This window comes from Rhodamnia argentea, chromosome 10, assembly GCF_020921035.1.
Source record: "Rhodamnia argentea isolate NSW1041297 chromosome 10, ASM2092103v1, whole genome shotgun sequence".
In the NCBI taxonomy this organism is placed as follows: domain Eukaryota; kingdom Viridiplantae; phylum Streptophyta; class Magnoliopsida; order Myrtales; family Myrtaceae; genus Rhodamnia; species Rhodamnia argentea.
In genome coordinates this window covers 6,766,506-6,786,087 of record NC_063159.1, presented here as the reverse complement: position 1 = coordinate 6,786,087, position 19,582 = coordinate 6,766,506, and the positions used below count along the sequence as shown (strand labels likewise).

Below are 19,582 nucleotides of genomic sequence, written 5' to 3'. Positions count from 1 at the left end.
CATACAATGAGTCCAGAATATTTTCGGGATAAAAGTTAGCCCGCATTTTTAAAATCAAGGTTTTCAAACAGCACGAAAATCAATTCCACCTGCAGTCATCTGTCTTCTACTTAATGCTGGAATATTGGCCCAATAAAAAAATCGGTAGAAGTTGAACTGTCTAAGAAACAATGAACACACACACACAAAAAAAAAAAAAGGAGATTAGAGAATATTAGATGCCAGGAGTAATACAGCTCTTCTGTAGAATATGGTCATTATTAATTTAATTGCAATTAGTGTATCTGAGCGGCATTCCGCTTACTAAAACGCCATTTATTTTGTGAAATTTAAATTATTTGGAAACCATTTTCCAACAAATTATCGCTTTTAATGCTTACATAAATGGATGGACGGAAGCATTTTCATTTTTCATGAAGATGCTTAAAAGATGCTTAGATATAAATTGTTATTCAGAATGAAGACAATTTTTTATCGGTTACTTATTTTAAGGGATACAAGCAATCAATTTTAGGAAAATGTTAAGTTAATTATTTATTTTTGGCGACATAAAAAAAATATAAATGGAGGAAATTCCAACATTTCCACTGAATTTAATTGAAATTAGAATGTGAACGTTGATTGTGGAAAGGAGGCCACATCGGATTCCAATACTATACCTAAAAGGGGGCATCTAAGCGTGGAAAATAATGAAAAATGACTTGTTCAGCTTTCTAGTCACGTATGCATGTGAACGTGAATGTGTACTATGAAGCATGAATTGTACGTATCCTGCTTTTGGCTTGAAAGAACATAATATGTGGTGACCTTACACAGCTACCAAAGTAGAAAGAAAATTCACATATCCGATTCTCGACAAGTCAAGTCAAATCGTGAAGCGATCGATTCAGATGCGATATATTCTCCTTTCGGAGAACTGAGTCGGCAAACTTGAAAGTCGTGTACGTCCTCACGGGGATGAAACCTTAGCCGATAAACAATTGAGCCAAAAATTCGGTTATCGATTTTTAATGTTATCTAATGGGAGCTTCTCCTTCACTTTGCTTTTTCTTTTCTCCTTTTTATTTAAATATATGACGACTCAGAAGAGATTTCTGATTATAGAACTAAGAAAACATCAAATCATGTAGAAACATGAGCAGATCGGTCAAACATATCTTTCACATATCAGATACTTTCTAGCGGTCACACACTATTGCGGGTCACTATAATTACTTTTGTTCATTGCATGGTGAGACAGATGTCAACTTATAGTTGGCGGCGAGGCCTTGGAAATGCCTTTTTAGAAAATTCCTTCGGCTTCCCAAAAAAAAAAAAAAAGGAATTTCAACAAATATTGTCTGACCCGGAAAAGAAAATTCAACAAATATAAGGTTTTTATTTTGTTAGCAAAATTTTAAAGAAAGGATAACAGAAATAATTGAAAGTTTCAACAAGCGGTTTCGATTTGTTTGCAAATTCCTTTTTTTGGGAGAATTACTATAAAAAAATTCTTAAACCTACTATACAGATGTTAGTTCAATTATAAACTTTTTAATCTTGCTAATTTAGTTCAAAATTTTTTTACCATATGCCAATATAGTGATTCCATTCAATTTTGCCCACAAATTACTAACATGGATACTTGCCATCTTACGTGAAATGAAAAGAACAAAAAAGGAAAAGAACAAAAAATAATAAAAAAATTGAGAATGCTTATAAAAAATTATAAAATATGTCCACATCAACCGGCCATACCACACAAAATGACCGTTGTACATGTTAGTGATTGCCGGGGAGAATTGGCCGAAATGACTACATTGGTAAATCGTCAAAAAGTTTATCATTAAATTAATCAAATTAAAAAGTTTAAACTTAAATTAACGTTCATATAATATGTTTAGGACATTTTTAGTAATTTTTTCTCTTTTTTTTCAACTATTTTATTAAATCTTCTTTTATTTCAATGGTATGCAAACAAAACATCATTTACAGAAAATTTCTTTTCAGTCTTGAAGAAATTAATCTGCTTCAATCATTTATGTTTTCTTTTTAACCAACATAACCTAACAACAAGTACTCGATTAATCATCATAGCATTTCAATATCCTTTTTCAAACATTATATGTAGTCATAACAGGCATCGCAGTAAGTAAAATAAGATCTACATCACAATAATATCAAGAGAAAAATGACACAAATGACTTGTAAATGCTAGCTCAATATGCAATGTTTAAGACACACGCATTTTGTTTGGACCATCTACGTCAATTTTACCTAATATCAACTATAAATTTATTGAAGAATTCCTCGTGTTAACATCAACACTCCAAAAATTAAGCTAATGGAATAATCAGGTTCTTAAATATTGTATTAAAGTCCAGCAATGTAATTTTCAATCTAGGGCGCATTATGATGGACCACATTGGAATTTTTGTCCTACCCACTAAACATTAAAGTGCACATCTACTTTTTCCCCCTTTGAATGCCAACACCCTGGAAATTAGATATTTGCTACAATAATGTCCAAATTTTTGCTATTTCATGCAAACTAGTAGCTAGAAAATTTAAATGGCTTCACGTGCATCAATTATTACACTGCCCTCCCCACATGATTTCAGCAATTCCCCTTTTTGGCCCTATATATATATATTCCCCGTGGGCTCCACAACTTTAACCAACCTAAAGAAAAAAAAACACTAGGAGGACGAAATTAAATAATTTGGTAGGGCTTTGGCAAAATTTGGATTAGCTAAGTAGGGACGGTCGGTGGTCACTTTCACGAAGGGGGTTCATCGCTTCATCTTGGAATAAAGAGAGAAATTTATGGTAATCCCTAAAGAGCAACCTAGGATTAGCTTCTTGCCACAACATTAGTTTTGAGCACGACTTTGAGCTATGAAAAAAACTAAATATTTGGGAATTAATTGGCCGATCGATTGTTAATTGGGTATTTTGGGAAATTTTAATTTGGTAGTGTGGTCGTTGAGTTTAGGGATTATTTGTGTTTGGATCGCCCAACAATGCATGGCACCGACCTTGGATTTACTTGGACCATTCTAGATGCTGTGACATTAGGAATATAACAAGTTTGCTGCATAGTGTTGCGGTGATATTTGATTGATATCATATCCAATATCTCCATTTGAAAATTTTAAGAAATATAAAAGTGAACGGAATAGGTAAAAAAAAAAAAGAGAGAGGGGGACGACGACGATGTTAGGTCGATGGTGCATTCGTGATCTAGGTGGCGACATGTTGTTCGTGCCTCCATTCTCTCTATCTCTCCCTCAATCCTTTTTTTTTTCCTTTGTGTTTTTCCTTGTCGCTAATATGGTGATGGATTACTACCGTATCACAAGTATTTTACAAGGAAAAATTCGATAAACAACAATAAAAACGTATCAAATTGGAAAGAAAAAAAATACTAACTTCGAGATATCAAGTCACGATAATTGAAAAAAAAAAAAAAGAAGTCACGATAATTGTCTATGGGACGTTAGACAAGTTAGTTGAGCTTTCTGACAGTTAAATTGATGAGGTTCCATATTCGACTCCCAAAGATCACGTCTTGGGGCACTTACTCGGTGGCATTGGCATATCCCCATCAGGTTATCAAAAAAAAAAAAAGTCACGATAATTGACATAACGTCAATTCATCTTTTAATTCAAATGACCATCATTGGAAATTATTCACCAACCCTGGCATTTCTAATCCCTACTTTCGACAGTTGAGTGCAATTTTATCTTACCTTAATAGAATCCCATGTTCGAAAGAAGAAAATTATGCACTTTGTCAGAACGCGCTCCTCATGTCTACTGGTGATTGGAAAAGATAACCTGTCTTTTTCCAAGCAAAAAGAGATGTCCCCCATTGACTTTAAAAGTAGGAAAAAAAGAGAAAAAAGAAAAAGAAAAAGAAAAATTTAATGCCACCATGAAATGTAAACGATGTCCTGTGACTTGTCGGTTGGCATCTAACTCCTGTGCTTACGCTCGTTGAGAAGGAAAGGGAAAAAGTCAGAGAGCGCCCACTTACTCCTTTAACATTTCGTGTAATCATTTTCATCTTTTATGATTCTTTTTATCTCGAACCTACTTTTTCTTTTACTTTTTCCTTTTCAATTATTAATTACATAACCATGCGAAAGATTACACAAATTTTTTTTTACATGTAATTGACAAATTGTGTTCTTCCCCTTCAAGAAATCATAAAGGGAATGGAAATCGGAAACGCCTACATCAATGCAAAGAAAAGTCTCTTCGATTAAAATGCCTATCACAACATTCACTAATTGATCGCATGAGAGACGTAATCAAAGTTCCGACAAGAACTCAGCGAGAGTCAAGTTCTAAGGATATAGCGGTACGAAGAGAAGGGGGGCAAAAGAGACAAAAGCGGAATAATTTAAGGTCTATCCGTGATAATTTGAAAATTTGAGGGGCTAAAAAGTAATCCCAATCTCCAAATTTCGTTTTCAAGAAGCAAGAGAGGAATGGCTCCGATGTGGAAGGACTGTGACATTATGGCTGATATTGATAGATGTTCCTAATTATTTCTCTGTTTTTTTACTTGTTGATTTCATAACTATGGTTGGTCAAGGACTTAGAAATAGTTAATAATTACGTCACTCCACCATATATTGTCTGTGAATTTCGTAACTTACATATATGAAAACTACTTAAATAGCTGAAAAAAAGGATTAGGAGAGGTAGTGCCAAGAATCAATAGATTAACCGGGCTCTAAAATAATTATTATTAAGCAATTAGTTTTTCTGAAGTCCTATATATATATATATATATATATATATATATATAAATATAAGAAAATCACAATGAGTAATAATTAAATACTGTGCTGATCTCATGATTAATGTAGAAATTGTTGTACGGTTACAAAATCCCAAAGAGCAATCGGGATATTTAGAACATTTCAATAAGCAAATACTTAAAGAAAAAAGTTACAAAATCAACGTTAGAATATTCAAATTCTCAATACTAAAACTCGTTAAGGTTAATGCTCTTTTTATTTATTTATTTTGATAAGAACTCATTGTACAGAAAGAGAAGCACAAATCCTAATCCGACGCAAAATAAGAAACACTCGTTACAAAGAGAATGATCCATTCCTTGCAAATTAAAGTCTTATGTGTCATTTTCAACAATAATTGTTAAGCATTAATCATTTTATTTTTTAAATATAATATAAATTCACACCAGCGCGATCCACATCGTATTCAAAAGAGAGACGAAGTATTTTCAATAGCAGCTAGCAATTATTCACGTACATCACTATATAAAAAATGTAAAAGTAAAATGAAAATACAATACAACAGCATACGCTAAACTCGTATATCAATCATAATTAGTTATTTTTCTTCATAAATCTAATGAGTTTCCATGTTAGTTATAGGGGTGAGCAGTTCCCGATCCGGTCCGAATCCCGGGCGGTTCTAAGGATTTCCGATCCGCGGTTCTAAAAAGTGAATACACACTTTGATAGAAGACGCAATCGAGCTCGAGGTCGAGAAAACAAGGGTCAGTGTACCACGAGCTCGGCGAAGTCAAGGCCTTTTCAATTGGCAGCTCTGGATCGAACTCTAAATGACATAAACCTAAATAACAAGTAAACGTTAGGTTTGTTTTAAAAAAAAATTTAAAAAAAAAAGGACCGGTCCAGTCCGGGCAATCCGGTCCGGTCCGGTCCTGGGCCCTGGAATCGGGAACCGGACCGCCCGGTCACCGGTTCCAATTTTAGGAATCGGGAATCGGACCATCGATCCTGGTCCGGACGATCTTTTTTGCTCACTCTGCTTAGTTATAGAATAACTACGAACATGATTTTTGATCCGCGAAGGTTGTACTTCATTCGTGGAATAGTCAAATGAGAGTCCGGAGATGACAGGCTGACTCCCGAAGGAAGACAAAACAAAACATGTGAGGTCGACCCACATACACTTTTAATATTCGTCAAACCTAACGACTCCCGCAGTCTTTTTTTTTCACAAGACCAACCAATCTCATCTGCCTCCTTTTTCCTTTATTTTTTTTCCCATTTTTTTATTTGAATTTTTTTTCGCCACTCCAAGAACACTGCATCCCATCTGGGCCTTTCCCAAATTCAATTCTTTTTCCCGTTAGTATATCTTCTCCCTCTCTTCTCTCTGAATCTTGCTCTTGGGTTCAGAATGTGTGTGGAGGTGTGTTGGGGGGTGCGTGGGGGAGAGAGAGAGTAGTGAGTGGTTGAGCTGAAAGGGGTAGCATAGAGATCTGAGTCTGAGCTGCAACTTTGGAGCTTGCTTAGGGAAGAAGCATTTTGAGCCAGAGCTGGAGAGTAATGAGTGTTAGCTCGATCCATCGTTGAAAAGTTCTTCTCTCTCTCTCTGCGAGAATCTTTTGAGCTAACAATGAGCTAACTTTTTGAGCGACTGCGGTAGCTTCCAATCTTCTTCTTGAAGATTGTATCTTCCCGTTTTGGGTCTCACCAAGAAAAGGCGAAAAGGAGAATGCCCATTTGTCTCTCTCGCTCACATTCCTTCTTCAGCTCAAGATTTTGCAGCTGTTGCTGCTGTAGCTCTGATGCCAACTTCCCACATTCTCGAAGGGAAAGAAAAATTAAGGTCCACCCTTTCTCTCTCTCTCTCTCTCTCTCTCCCAATTTTGAGAAATTTGTTGGGATTATGGAAATGGGTGCTGGAGATTCAAGCAAGATTTGGGGTTCAAGCTACATTGTGCTCACTCATTGGATTGTTTTGGGTCTAATGCAGAAGAGGCTCTAGTGAGATTGAAGATTGTGAAGAGTGAGAATTAGGGGAAATGAACCTCTTTTGTGCTCTGATTTCAAACGTCCGTTCTAGAAAGGTAGCTGCTTGCTTTCTTGATTTCATCCCAGTTTCAGTGTTAGGGAATGATTCCTAGTTTTGCTCAGCCTGATCAAAGTTAGTTTTTTTTAAAGTCTGGGCCTAATTTAGAAGTGAATTTGTTCTTCTCCTGATTGTTCGTTCACATCTATTCACTTTCATTCATCCTCATAATTTCGCATGCAGAGAAATGTAGGAGTTGTTCATAATGCTGGTCTTTTTTTAGAATTACGAAAGCTTAGTATTTGTGGATTTGATGTAGCTGAGGATGTGTTGTGTTATTCCCTATTCTTGTGGACCTTGAAAATGGCCACTGAACTGAAATCATTATCCTTCAAATAACTCTCGCACTGGCCTTGTGAAATACTGTCTTTGCCTATCCTTCCACATGTTTGTAAATGCTTTTGTTCTTGGTAAGTTGGGGCATTGCTTTGTCTGAAACCTATTGATGATTGTTGTCAGTTATCACCGTAACCGGTATAATCATGAATTTACTGTAATTGCTTGTTCTTCCATATGTTTGTAAATGCTTTTGTTCTCGGTAAGTTAGGCCTCTGAAACATATTGAAGATTGCGATTCTTTCATGTGAAGGTTTAGAGTGCCATTCTCTCCTACTTTTGTGACGCTGCTTTTCTCTACGTATTTTTCAGCGGATCCATAGTTGAGCATATTTTGTATACTAAAGAGATAAAAAGGCTTCAAGGTGGTCCTGTGTGCTCCAGTGCTTTGGCTTTTCTTTGAAAGAACGGGAATCTTTAAAGTTTCTTCTCTTTTGTAGAAGACTCGTTTTTCAGGATAAGTCCCTGGACTAATGCCATGCTGAGAAATAACTATGCGATGCCTGTGTGCTTTTGAGATGATGAACAAAAGAAAAAGATAGTGTGGCTACATTCCCTCCACCTGTTCAATTTTCTGTTGTTCTTAATATTAAGTGTTTGTAGGATATCTTTCTCAACTCTTTGCTAGTTTCTGCTCTGTGGGGAGTCTGCTTGAACTGACTAGGTTCTGGATCCACGGATCCCCGACTATGTGTATTTCTTGTGTTTACTGGTTGTCCATGTACTACTTTTTAGCTATTGTTCATGTGCTTCACTTTACGTGTCATTAGGGCAGTTGCTTAGTTAACATCTAATGAATTTTCCTCAGTAAATAATACCCTTTTAACTATTAAAGACAACCCATTGAATTATAAATCTAAACAAGTACATTCCTTTTGCCTTTTGTTGCTTCCATGTGGGACCTGCTTTATTCATAGTTGTACTTTTTATAGCTTTTCATCTTAAGAAGTTTCCATTGTTTACAGAGGTTGTTATGACTGGACATATTCCTTGATTATATTTGAGTATTTCTTTGGGTGGGTTTACCATACTCATCATAGTACTCTTTTCCTTGCAAAAGAAAATTAAACGTCTCCCTTTACTGATGAAGGCTCCATGAAGTTGATTATTCTTAACCATTACTACTTGGCCAGGGAATAGGAAGCAACTGCTGATATCCCAATTATATAGAAGACCATGAAGCGACACTTCTTCAGAGCATTACCTTTTCTCTTGCTCTTGTTCATACTTCTCCAAGCAAATGCCGATTTGGATTCGGATAAGCTGGCACTCCTGCAATTTGCAAATGCCGTCCCTCATGGAAGGAAACTGAACTGGACTGCTAGTTCTCCCATCTGTACTTCTTGGGTTGGTATCACCTGCTCCCAAAATCATACTCGTGTAATTGCCCTTCGGCTCCCTGGAACTGGACTTTTTGGTCCTATTCCGGCCAACACTTTGGGAAAGCTTGATGCGCTCACGACACTTAGCCTTAGATCCAATCGCCTAAGTGGGAATTTGCCAGCTGATGTACTCTCTCTTCCTTTCCTCCACACAATCAACCTACAAAGTAACAATCTTTCGGGTGACCTACCCTCTTCACTCTCTCCCCAGCTCAGTGTGGTTGATCTCTCCTTCAATGCCTTCACTGGAGAAATCCCACCTGAAATTAGAAACTTGACCCATCTTACCATTTTGAACCTCCAAAATAATTCATTTCTGGGGTCAATCCCCAATCTCAGACAAACTAGGCTGAAGCAGTTAAACTTGAGCTATAACCATCTAAATGGTTCAATTCCATCTGGGATCCAAAAGTTCCCTGTGTCTTCCTTTCTGGGGAATCCTTTACTTTGTGGCAAACCTCTGAATGAGTGTTCTTCAATCAGCCCATCACCTTCTCCCTCACCTTCCATATCACCACACCCACCACGAGAAAAATCCAAGAAGAAACTGAGTCTTGGAATTATTATTGCCATTGCAGTCGGAGGTACTCTAGTGCTATTTCTTCTCTTGCTGGCATTAATTTTATGTTGCGTGAAGAAAAAACAGAGTGAAGATGGTCCCTCGGTGAAAGGTAAAGGAGTACGGACTGATAAGCCTGAAGACTTTAGCAGTGGGGTCCAATCGGCGGAGAAAAACCGGCTTGTGTACTTTGAAGGTTGTTCTCACAGTTTTGACCTCGAAGATCTACTGAAAGCCTCAGCAGAAGTTCTAGGCAAGGGAAGTTGTGGGACCACATATAAAGCCATCATGGAGGATGGAACCACTGTGGTGGTGAAAAGGCTGAAGGAAGTGGTGGCAGAGAAAAGAGAGTTCGAGCAGCAGATGGAGAATGTACAGAGGGTAGGACATCATCCGAACGTCATTCCACTTCGTGCATATTACTACTCAAAAGATGAAAAGCTCCTCATATATGACTATATAACAGGAGGCAACTTCTCCTTGTTGCTACACGGTATGCTTTACCTGGTCTATTTGGTATATTATTTAGACAATTTTCCGAACCAACGAATCCTGGTTTCACAAATCATTTATGTAGATGTGTACCATTTGCATAAATTAAGAGATGAAATAGAAAGCAATGACCTAAAAATATCATGAGTAGGTGATCTTGATTATCTAGTAATTGGTCTTTTTAACTAGACCAGTCTTGTGTTAGCTGTTAGTAGCCTGAGACAGCGGCCTAGAGAGCAGACTATAGAGTCCATTCTTTTGGCTATGAGGAGTGATTTCCAATTTTATTGCTTGAGGTAAGTGAAAACGTAAGTTATGAAAATTGTAAGAAAGAAGATTCTCACCATGACCAGTATCATGCTGTAATCAGGCACATAATGTAAGGAAAGACCGCAAAATCACAGTAGGCCATTTGATCAAATTGATGACCAAGTAAAGTCCTATATCGTTATGCTCCAATGAATGTTAATGTCCAAGCAAAATGTAGACAATGTCTTTGTTACGCATTCTGCACTGTTGCACGAGATTTAGAACTTGAGATAACTGATATAGATGTGTAATATCAGTATGAAGTGTCCGACTGTCAGGGTCGAAGTCTTCTATGGACAGAACAATGCTAATGTCCTTGAATGGATGTTGTCATGTTACCTAGAAACATCTTTTGTAGGTTGCCTCCTATTTCCTGCATTGCTGACATTTCCTTCCGATAATGATTTGCAGAAGGTGGGAGACAACCACTGGACTGGGCATCGCGGGTGAAGATCTCTCTTGGAGTGGCTAAAGGCATTGCTCATATCCATTCGGCCGGAGGCGGGAGGTTCATCCATGGCAATATCAAGTCCTCCAACGTCCTCCTCACTCAGGACCTTCAAGGTTGCATCTCGGAGTTCGGCCTGACTCCTCTGATCCGTACTCCTGCAGTGCCTCCTAGAAGTGCAGGTTATCGGGCCCCTGAAGTCATAAAAACTCGGAAACCCACACAAAAATCAGACATCTACAGTTTCGGAGTACTACTTCTCGAGATGTTGACTGGCAAGTCACCCATCCAATCTCCTAGACGTGAGGATGTCTTCGATCTGCCGAGGTGGGTGCAGTCCGTTGTTAGAGAGGAGTGGACGGCTGAGGTGTTTGACGAAGAGCTACTGAAGGATGGAAATATTGAAGAGGAGCTGGTGGAAATGCTTAAAATAGCATTGGCCTGCGTAGACCGTATGCCTGATACAAGACCTCCGATGGGTGAAGTTGTTAGGATGATTGAAGAAGTTCGGCCATCTGATTCGGAAAATACTCCGACTCCATCATCGTAGTAAGTCAGAAAGCTTGCTTACACTTAAATCCCATTTGTTTGGGTTAGCTTAGCATTCGTGCCATGAATATAGATTCAGATTCTCGGGGCTGAAATGTACAAAATCTGAAAAAGCAGGAAAATTGCAAGAGTGATTTTTCTTTAATTTTTTGTGTAGGAACTAATTTGAGAGTTACAGTGTCACAGCTCTTCCATTGTCATCTTTCAATGAATTGTCCAGGACGAAGTGTTTTCTATCTGATGATTTAGTCATACTCCATTTTTAACTAAAAAAGAAACCAAAGTGATGCACGGTCCAGCTTAAATTGGCTCCCTGGTTTCTAAATTTTCTGTCATGCTGACTTTTTTTCCAGTATACTTTGTCAGATTAAACTCTTTATCTATTGCAATTGATTAGCAGTATGTTATAGAAAGGTGCGATATCAAATCAATCCTTACGAAAAAAAAAATTAACATCAAATCAATCAATGACTGTCACAGTTTTCAAAATAGTGCCTAATGACACACCTCGCTCATGGAGTACCTAAGAATTTGAGGATACAAAATCATGTAGTTGGATCAATTTCAAGTCAGTAACAAATTACATGTACAAAATTGCTGCTTGCTTCGAGGCAAGAAGGTTCTGAACAATGACCAAAAATGGCTATAACATTATGTTAATGACTGGACTTCACATCCTTGTCAACTAGATCGGCTCCGCTCACATAACTTGCGAAGAACGATATTAATCTGAAAGGAGCACCAATTAGTGGGGCATCCGAGAGTGCTACCGCATGCTCTTCTTCGCTCTCAACAGCTTGCGACTCCAGATCCCGGCCTTCATTATCGTCAAGAGGAATCTGGACAATTTCTCCAGAATCTTCGGGCTTCACAGAGCTAGATACTAGAAGACCATGCTCTCTGCTCAGTTTTTCCTCACTGTTTATGTCATCATGCATCTGAGTATCTTTTGAAGACTCTGGTCTCTCATTTAATAGAAGCATATTCACATTTGATGCGTAGCTGTGATCCGTGATGCTGGTGCTTTCAGCAATTTCTATGCTAGAACCACTCTGAAAGTGTGACGAAAGCCCAGGTGCTGCCTTTTCATTATCGAGTTGAAGATACAACTCATTCACCTGATAAAAACAAGTGATTGACTGACCATGTCATCAAAAGTTGATGATGAAGGAATAACAATAGTTTATTTTAATTACTCTTCCTAACGGCTCTTACAAAAACCTTCCTTCTAGAGGTTATTGTTCTTTGGGGTGGGAAGGGAATACATAGAGAGGCCTCCCCTTAGAACCCAGGCAACTCACACTTTCATAAATGATTATTGCCTATGGCCTTCTGGAGCAAGCGCCGCTTATTTATAAGAGCATAAGCAATAGCTGACAGGAATGAGCTAGCTTACCTTCTCAACAAGGTCTGCATTCTCTGTAATCAATTTCTCCACAAGAGCACATGCTGCTTCCATCCGGGAGTTCAACTCGTCGTATTCTGAAGACCGCTATAACATAGAAAAAAGTAGTAAGAATTCCATAATGCATTCTTAGAGGTACGATCTGGAAGAAAAGTTCTTTGTCATAGCCGAAGAAAAGGCCTGGCTGATCCTTAAAAAAAAAAAAGCACCGAACGAGTTACATTTCATCCAACATGACAATGCTTTACACAATGAAAACTGCACAACCAAATTGCAACTATTTTTGGGGCACATCACTTGGACAAGCAGAAGGCATGATAAAATTGCAGAGGAAGCAAACCTTTCTTTGCTCATCTGAGGGATCGACTGAGGAAGCGGCCTCCAGGAGATGAATCTGACCTTGCAGCTCCAAAATATTATCTTTTAGTCTTTGGTTTTCTTGCAAGTAACTGTTCTTGGATTCTTCCAACTTCGACACCTGCCAGACTTTGTTTTTACTTTCCATATCAGGACAAATACAGAGGAGTTCGCAGCTTAATGGTGAAATCCAGATTTCATGATAATGTGGTGGTGAGTTAACTCCTCTAAGCTAGGAAGACTGAAACTCATGAACAGAAATAAGATAGAGAAGCCAAGTTACGAGATACATGAATGACAGGCATCTTGCAGAGGAACTCGATTTAGTCACATTTATGGACTGGTAAACAAGGGAAAATGGTTTTCCTTTTTAGATCCTAACTATGTTTCAAAGCAATCAATCAATAAAATCATCTGCAAAACCAACAGAATAAAAAAAGTTGCTTGAATTTAACCATTTGAAGGGCAAATTGTTTCCTATGTAGCTGCTCCTGGGCACATCCCTCACTGCATTGGTAGGAAATTAAAGGCTCTAGAAATCAGGTATGGTCCAGTAGCCATCCCTTTTACCAAGAGATCTAACATAGGAATCTGTCGATTGATTCCTCCTCAAATGCAGTTCACTCTACCTTTCATTTTTTTTCTCCATCCCTTTTCTTTCTCTTCCTTTTAGTCTACCATCTCTTAAAAACTTCAGTCCATCGAAAATAATATTCGTTGTGAGACCTAACTTTTCAATGTACATTGTTTATTTCCTTCTCTTCGTTCTACTCAAATATTTTCAATCTAATTCGGACAATGCCAACATTTTAGACATGCATAATCCCTGTTTAGATCTAGGTTCAAAAACGAATGATTACATATTCCACTTCCATCTCAGAGTAGTTGGATCCCAATATCATGAGGCACAAGTCTTAGATGCACTATTTTCAGGATTCCAGTATCTGAACTCGAATATTCTTGGTGAAGAAACTTCCGTACCTTTAGACAAAGACAAACATGCTTGGACTAAGACAAAGAAAGACACTCCACAAGAAAAAAGTAGAAAATGGCCACGTAGTGGTTGGTCATAAGTAGCAATGAGGCAGAAGCTAATAAATATTTTTCTCTGGTTAAATTCATCACTATAGTTGGATATTTGGGCCAAAAACATGATGGATGACGTATGACATTCAACATTAGTTTCTTCTCCAAATAATTAGTGCATGACCTTGTTTTGTCTATCGCTTTGCATGCAAAGATGCACGATGAAGTCGTTTCTTTATTGTGCTCTTCATTAATGCCACCAAGTAATGGCAAATGTTTATGACATTAAAAAAGTGACGAGAAGACATTCAAACCTTAACGTATTGAAAGGTCGATAAAATGAGCTTTTTATCCGGTCACAATACATAGGGTTGCATGATAACATGACACTAATGTAGAATAATTTTTATACACATCTCTTCTTATTAATTTCCCAAAATATCATGAATTCAGAATCTTTATCAGATTGTATTATCTTTATTTCTACGTTAGTCTAGATTTATGTCTGTCATGGATCTTTTCCCCTGACAGTCTTTTGTACAACTTGGAAGCAATAGTACAAGTAGGAGAAAAACTACGGCGATTCACTCAGTAAAATTAGACATAGGCGAGAAGAAAATAGAAATCCCTTGCTTAACAGCCACCTAGATAGGAGAAGCTGCAGCAATCATCACAACTGCAGTTCTACAATAATCTTGTCCCAGAGTCCCAGACAAAGGGATGCTACAACAACCATTGCAACTGTAGTTTTATTAAAAATCATGTTGAAATTTTTTTTCCAGGTTCTGCATGGCCAGTATGAACTTGACATCTAAATTTAGTCCCAAAAGACAATGGTTGATGTCCACCATTTCAACTGAAAAAGTCTTCAGCAGGATATACCTGTAACTGTAGTCCTGAAATGTCAGTCTCCATTTTTGCTAAGATTTCTTTACTTGAGCTCTGTGAATCAAAAGTATCCATCAGAATCGAAATTCAAAACTTGACTTGAGATACCGTAAAAATAAAAATGCAGAACGACTCATGGATATCAAGGATGCTACTGGTGACAAACCCTCCACCGAGTTGGATGCAGCAGAAAATTCCCTCATACACATTTAGGAAAGAATAAAAAAATCACATCACATATCTCACATCAAATATTAAGAGCCAATCATGAACCTCAAAATTTTCATGGAGAACCAAAAGGCAAAAGGTTTTACTCATTCAAAAATTCAAACTTCCTTTTGTGATGGGCAACTATAGTAGCAATTTCATCAAATGATAGAATTTGTTCTCATTGAAATTTGACTAACTAGAACCAGGATATTACAGAAAGTTTCTCACCTCCTTTAAAAGCCAGGACTCATGATCTTTTCCTAGTTGTCTTATTTTCTCCTCCAAACTTTCCTGTGAATCATTTTCAAATACTGTCACCTCCATATGTCATAGGTTAAAAATAATTATGACCATAAGCTCATTGAATGAAAGAACTTTTTCTCAATGAAATTTAAACAAGAACAAGCTATCAAGTGTAGTACATAAAGTACCTCCTTTAAAACCCAGGAATCATGATCCCTTTCTAGTTCTCGTATTTTTTCCACTAAACGTTCCTGTCAATCATTTTCAAAGTTTGTCAGCTCCACCAGTCATGGCTTAAAAAAGCTTGCCCAAAAGAATAAACCAAAATGATAAAACTTTTCCCAGTGAAATTTGACTAACAAGAACCAGCATGGTACAGAAAGTTGCTTACCTCCTCCGAGACCCAGGAATTATGACCTCTTTCGAGTTGTCTTACTTTTTCCTCCAAACTTTCCTGTGAATTACTTTCAGAGTTGGTCACTGTCATCTCCATAAGTAGTGGGTTATATCGCTTAAGAAGACTTCTAAGAAAAATGGATTACGCAGAAAGAACAGCCAAACCTTAACAACAACAAACAAAATATTTGACTTTTGATAATGTGATTGCCACTAAGGAACTCGAAAGATACCTGTTTCAATTCCAGATTGGCTTTCTCGTCTACGATTTGGCTAATCTTCTCCTTAAAGCTAGCCTACATATAGGATGGGAATAGAATAAACAAATCATGAAGAAAAATTCACAATGGGCTGAAGATAAGAAGATATACCTGCTTCAGTTCCAAAATAGCTTTCTCGTCTATTAACTTAGCTTTCTCATCAGACAACTGGTTAATCTGGTCCCTAAAGCTAACCTAAATGCATAGTGGTAAATCAACAACAGATGGCATAAGTGTCATGTGGAGAAAAGTAATGACAGCAGCATATTGTTATTCATTCTTATGTGGAGGAGAAGATCCACAGCCCTCAAATAAGCATCAGACAGGTACAAGTGTCACATGGAGAAAAGTAATGACGGCAGCATATCGTTATTCATTCTTATGTGGAGGAGAAGATCCACAGCCCTCAAATAAGCATCAGACAAAAGACTGAACTGGATGTTGCAAGATATCTTAAAGAACCTCATTAAAGCATCCTCAATAACAAATTACCTCTTTCTGAAGCCAGCTTTCCTTCTCACGCTCCAACTGTGCAATATTTGTGGCTAAACCAGCCTGTAACAAGTCCAATACATTATGTCAGCCAATAAAAGAGAATGGAAGTAACTCTCTGGAGCCTGCCAGGCACATGCTAAAGTGATATAATCTGGTGAACTGATCTCTATACCCATAATCATGTTGAATTACCTCTTTTTCTTTGTGTAAGTCATTCTCATTCTGCAAGTGCTGAATGTTTTCTTCCAAACTAGCCTGCAAAATCGCATTATGAGCTCATGACCATAGGCCAGAAATAGCTGTAAAACATCAAGATGAAGCAACAATTTAAATTTGGCAGAAGTTTGGGACAAGTTTCTTAGGCCATTGTCCACACCTTGATTTCGAACCAGTTTTGTTCCACAGCTCCGGCTAAAGTGGACTGTATGTCAACATGCTGTACAGTATATTAGTAGAGAAAGAAGATATTAGCCTCATTTCTACACATTGATTCATAGTTGTTTCTAAAAACGTCAACAAAATTGATGAAAGTAGCAACAGTGGCGGTTATGGGCAACAGGGGAAAAAATCATAGCAGCAGAGCTGCCACAAATAAAGCAACTGAGATTATCGGATACAGAGTTTGATTAAAGGTGTACAATGAAACACATTCACAAATGTTTTCCAACAGGTTGGAGGAAGAAGAAATGGCCACTATTCAAGTTTCTTCACTTAGAGTTAAATTATAAACCAAATATATAGTAAAAAGAGGATAGAGAGTCCATTGATAGGTCCACTCGTCTTAAGATATCGATGTTTCATTTACTGCATATTCCACTTTGGCATAAAATTATCATTAAAAAGTTATGGTAATTGAGTACATTGCATATATAGAACAATGAAACACGTTCTTCCCAATAAAACATGATGCTCTCTTCATAAAATTGCAGTATTTTCCAAAAATTTGTCTAAAATTCTAAATCAAAACCCATGCTAATTTTCTAACACGCTGCAGATAATCGGCTAAAACATTGAATGTAATTAAGAGAAAAGAGAGAAAGGCAACATATATCTTCCTTCAAGATATCAGGTGTGATTTAAATATCTCAGCGTCAGAAAATACAAATTGGATATAAAACATCACTGCTATCAGGCATTTCTGTGCAAAATGAAGGAGGAAAAAGTGTAAGGATTTAAGAGGTGCATTAGACTGGCAAATATGTCATTCATTTTTGTGCACTAGATAGCAAATTCACATAATTCTTTCTTATTCAAATTATGTCGCTTGCCCCAAGATTACACGTGTTGTGGATTGCTCAGTTATATGGAACAAAAAGGGGCTCGCTAGAGGCCATGTAGAATGAGATCCACTTAGGGAGGAATCCATGGATCTGTACTTGGAACAAGACTTCCATCTAGGAAAACATAAACTGTAGACTTTTGATCCATGGCAGAAGTGCTCTGTTAGAAACTAAAACAATGCATCTTTTTCTAAAGATCTTTTCCAGCAGAGATAACATGTCAAGCTAACTAGCAACTACATTGATCCTTTCCAGATTGAAATGCCAGGAATGTAATGAGAATGCAGATGTACCACAAAACTGATCTGAATTGTGGCTCGGCTAAATCCTATTGTACTATGATATCTGTTATCCCACCCTGGGTGATTTGGATCAACTCATTAAGTCAAACAACAGCTCATAACATCATTCTCAGCATTCGACTTTAAAAGGAAATGCCTGCAGCTTCTATGCCAATAGAACTCAAAACTAAATACTTACATCTCCGACGCCATTAGTCAGAGGTTCGATCCGATCCATCCCTGCATCTGGCCCAGCATCAGATACCTCATTCCCATGGGCCCTCCCATTGCTCAAACGGCTCGTCTGGTCAACCGAAGCAGTTTCCCCATCAACAGCTGCGACGCCCGCGGCGTCTTCCCCCGTTTTGCTGTTCTGCTTATTATTCTTCTTCTTCTTGTTCCTCTTCCTCCTCCTCTCCTCATCCATTCCCCCAGCTCAAAAAGCAAACCGAATCGAATCTCCCGCGACCAAATCCGCCCCCACCACCCCCAAAAATCAAATCCGTATCCCTTATCACTGTTCGCGCCACCAAAAACAAAAAACAAAAAAAACAAAAAAACAGCTCAATGTAAAGCCTCCAAACGAACGGCCGACCTGGCGTACCGCTCGCGCACGTCGGAAAACCCAATCCTTCGTCCCAGCGAAACCCTAGGGTACAAATCAAATCAAAATGCCTAAAGGAGAAGCTCGGAAACAGATAGATAGATAGATGGATCGGATGTTTGAGAGAGACGTACCGAGGGATCGAACCGGGGGAATCTCGAAACGAAAGCTTCGTTGATCTGAGAGAGACGTCAATGGAGTAGAAGTGAGACATCGAAGGAAGAATTAGAACTAGAAGGCATCGCATCGAATGTTCGCAGTTTCGCAACAGCGGATTGAGTCGATGACACGCGTCCGTCGAGAGAACAGTAACGTCGGTGGGGAAAGCCACTAACGGCTCTTCATTCGTCGGTTTTCGCAGGATTCGAGTCCGAAAACATGTTCCTCGTCTATTTCGGAAAAAAAAAAAAGGTTAAAAGGCAAAAATAAAAAGAAAAGATGGGCTCATTCTTTTTTATTTTTTATAATGAAACGGGCGAAGTCCAAAAGTTACGTCAAAACTCGCTTAATGAAACTTTATCCAACTAGATCTCCTAACAATAAAGGAATCAAACCTCTCGGTAGCCTATTTAAAACTAAGGTGTCATACGCATCACAAGAGTGAATGACCCAATTTACTAACCAATCAGCATATGAGTTTCCTTTCCTAAAATTATGCAAAAATTTGACATGCTGGAAATACAATAAAAGCTTCTGAATCTAAGAAATGAGCGTGTCACCAAAGTTCAAAGATGGTGTAGTTTTCTGGAGCAATGAAATAGCAGCTTGCAAATCCACCTCCACGATAAGTTTAGGGATGCCCAAAGAAATAGCTAATTTAAGATCCAAGAAAATACCCAACAGTTCCGCTTTGAGCGAAAAGCACACCCCCCACAATCTGAGCAAATCTTGAGAGTCAATTGTCCGATTCATTATGCAGAAGCCTACATCCCGAAGCAAGGCCCATGTTGCCTTTAGAGGCCATGTCGAAATTAAGCTTGACCAATTCATTCTTAATTAGTGTAACCATTTTTCAAGATTCCGAGAAAAGAAAGTTAAAAGGCAAAAAGAAAAAGAAAAAGAAAATATATGTTCATCGTTAATCAGTGTAATCATTTTTCAAAATTCACCTCGAACGCCACCGATATTGTTAGTAGGACCAACTCAATCAAATAGAATTGAAACTCTGATGACTAGACCCGAACCTCGATGACAAGACACGCGACCCTAGCCACTTAAG

The 19,582-nt window shown here is 37.9% G+C and overlaps 3 protein-coding genes across 12 annotated transcripts in view; 1 reads left to right on the top strand and 2 right to left on the bottom strand.

The window, feature by feature from the left end:
* LOC115750563 (protein FAR-RED ELONGATED HYPOCOTYL 3) overlaps window positions 1-19,582 on the bottom strand; it is an 874,908-nt gene that overhangs the window by 852,394 nt on the left and 2,932 nt on the right. The window lies entirely within an intron of this gene.
* LOC115750538 (probable inactive receptor kinase At5g58300) lies at window positions 6,053-11,157 on the top strand. 7 transcript variants are annotated; one of them, XM_030687977.2, is made up of 4 exons: window positions 6,053-6,600; window positions 6,748-6,826; window positions 8,313-9,613; window positions 10,333-11,157. In XM_030687977.2, the coding sequence occupies exons 3-4, from the start codon at window positions 8,356-8,358 to the stop codon at window positions 10,917-10,919; spliced, it is 1,845 nt and encodes a 614-aa protein (XP_030543837.1). In that variant the 5' UTR covers window positions 6,053-6,600; window positions 6,748-6,826; window positions 8,313-8,355; the 3' UTR covers window positions 10,920-11,157. The 7 variants fall into 7 exon arrangements, with proteins under 7 accessions (XP_030543837.1, XP_030543838.1, XP_030543833.1 ...); XM_030687978.2 differs by having other exon boundaries at window positions 8,270-9,613; XM_030687973.2 differs by having other exon boundaries at window positions 6,748-6,841.
* LOC115750541 (sporulation-specific protein 15) lies at window positions 11,337-18,688 on the bottom strand. Of its 4 annotated transcripts, none has more exons than XM_030687982.2 (14): window positions 18,498-18,687; window positions 17,959-18,408; window positions 16,575-16,634; window positions 16,391-16,453; window positions 16,196-16,258; window positions 15,815-15,898; window positions 15,677-15,739; window positions 15,439-15,501; window positions 15,236-15,298; window positions 15,033-15,095; window positions 14,589-14,648; window positions 12,664-12,801; window positions 12,315-12,410; window positions 11,337-12,036 (listed from the first exon to the last, which is right to left on the bottom strand). In XM_030687982.2, exons 2-14 carry the CDS (start codon window positions 18,184-18,186, stop codon window positions 11,575-11,577), a joined length of 1,506 nt encoding a protein of 501 aa, XP_030543842.1. In that variant the 5' UTR covers window positions 18,187-18,408; window positions 18,498-18,687; the 3' UTR covers window positions 11,337-11,574. The 4 variants fall into 4 exon arrangements, with proteins under 4 accessions (XP_030543842.1, XP_030543841.1, XP_048141911.1 ...); XM_030687981.2 differs by having other exon boundaries at window positions 17,959-18,276; XM_048285954.1 differs by lacking the exon at window positions 14,589-14,648 and having other exon boundaries at window positions 18,498-18,688.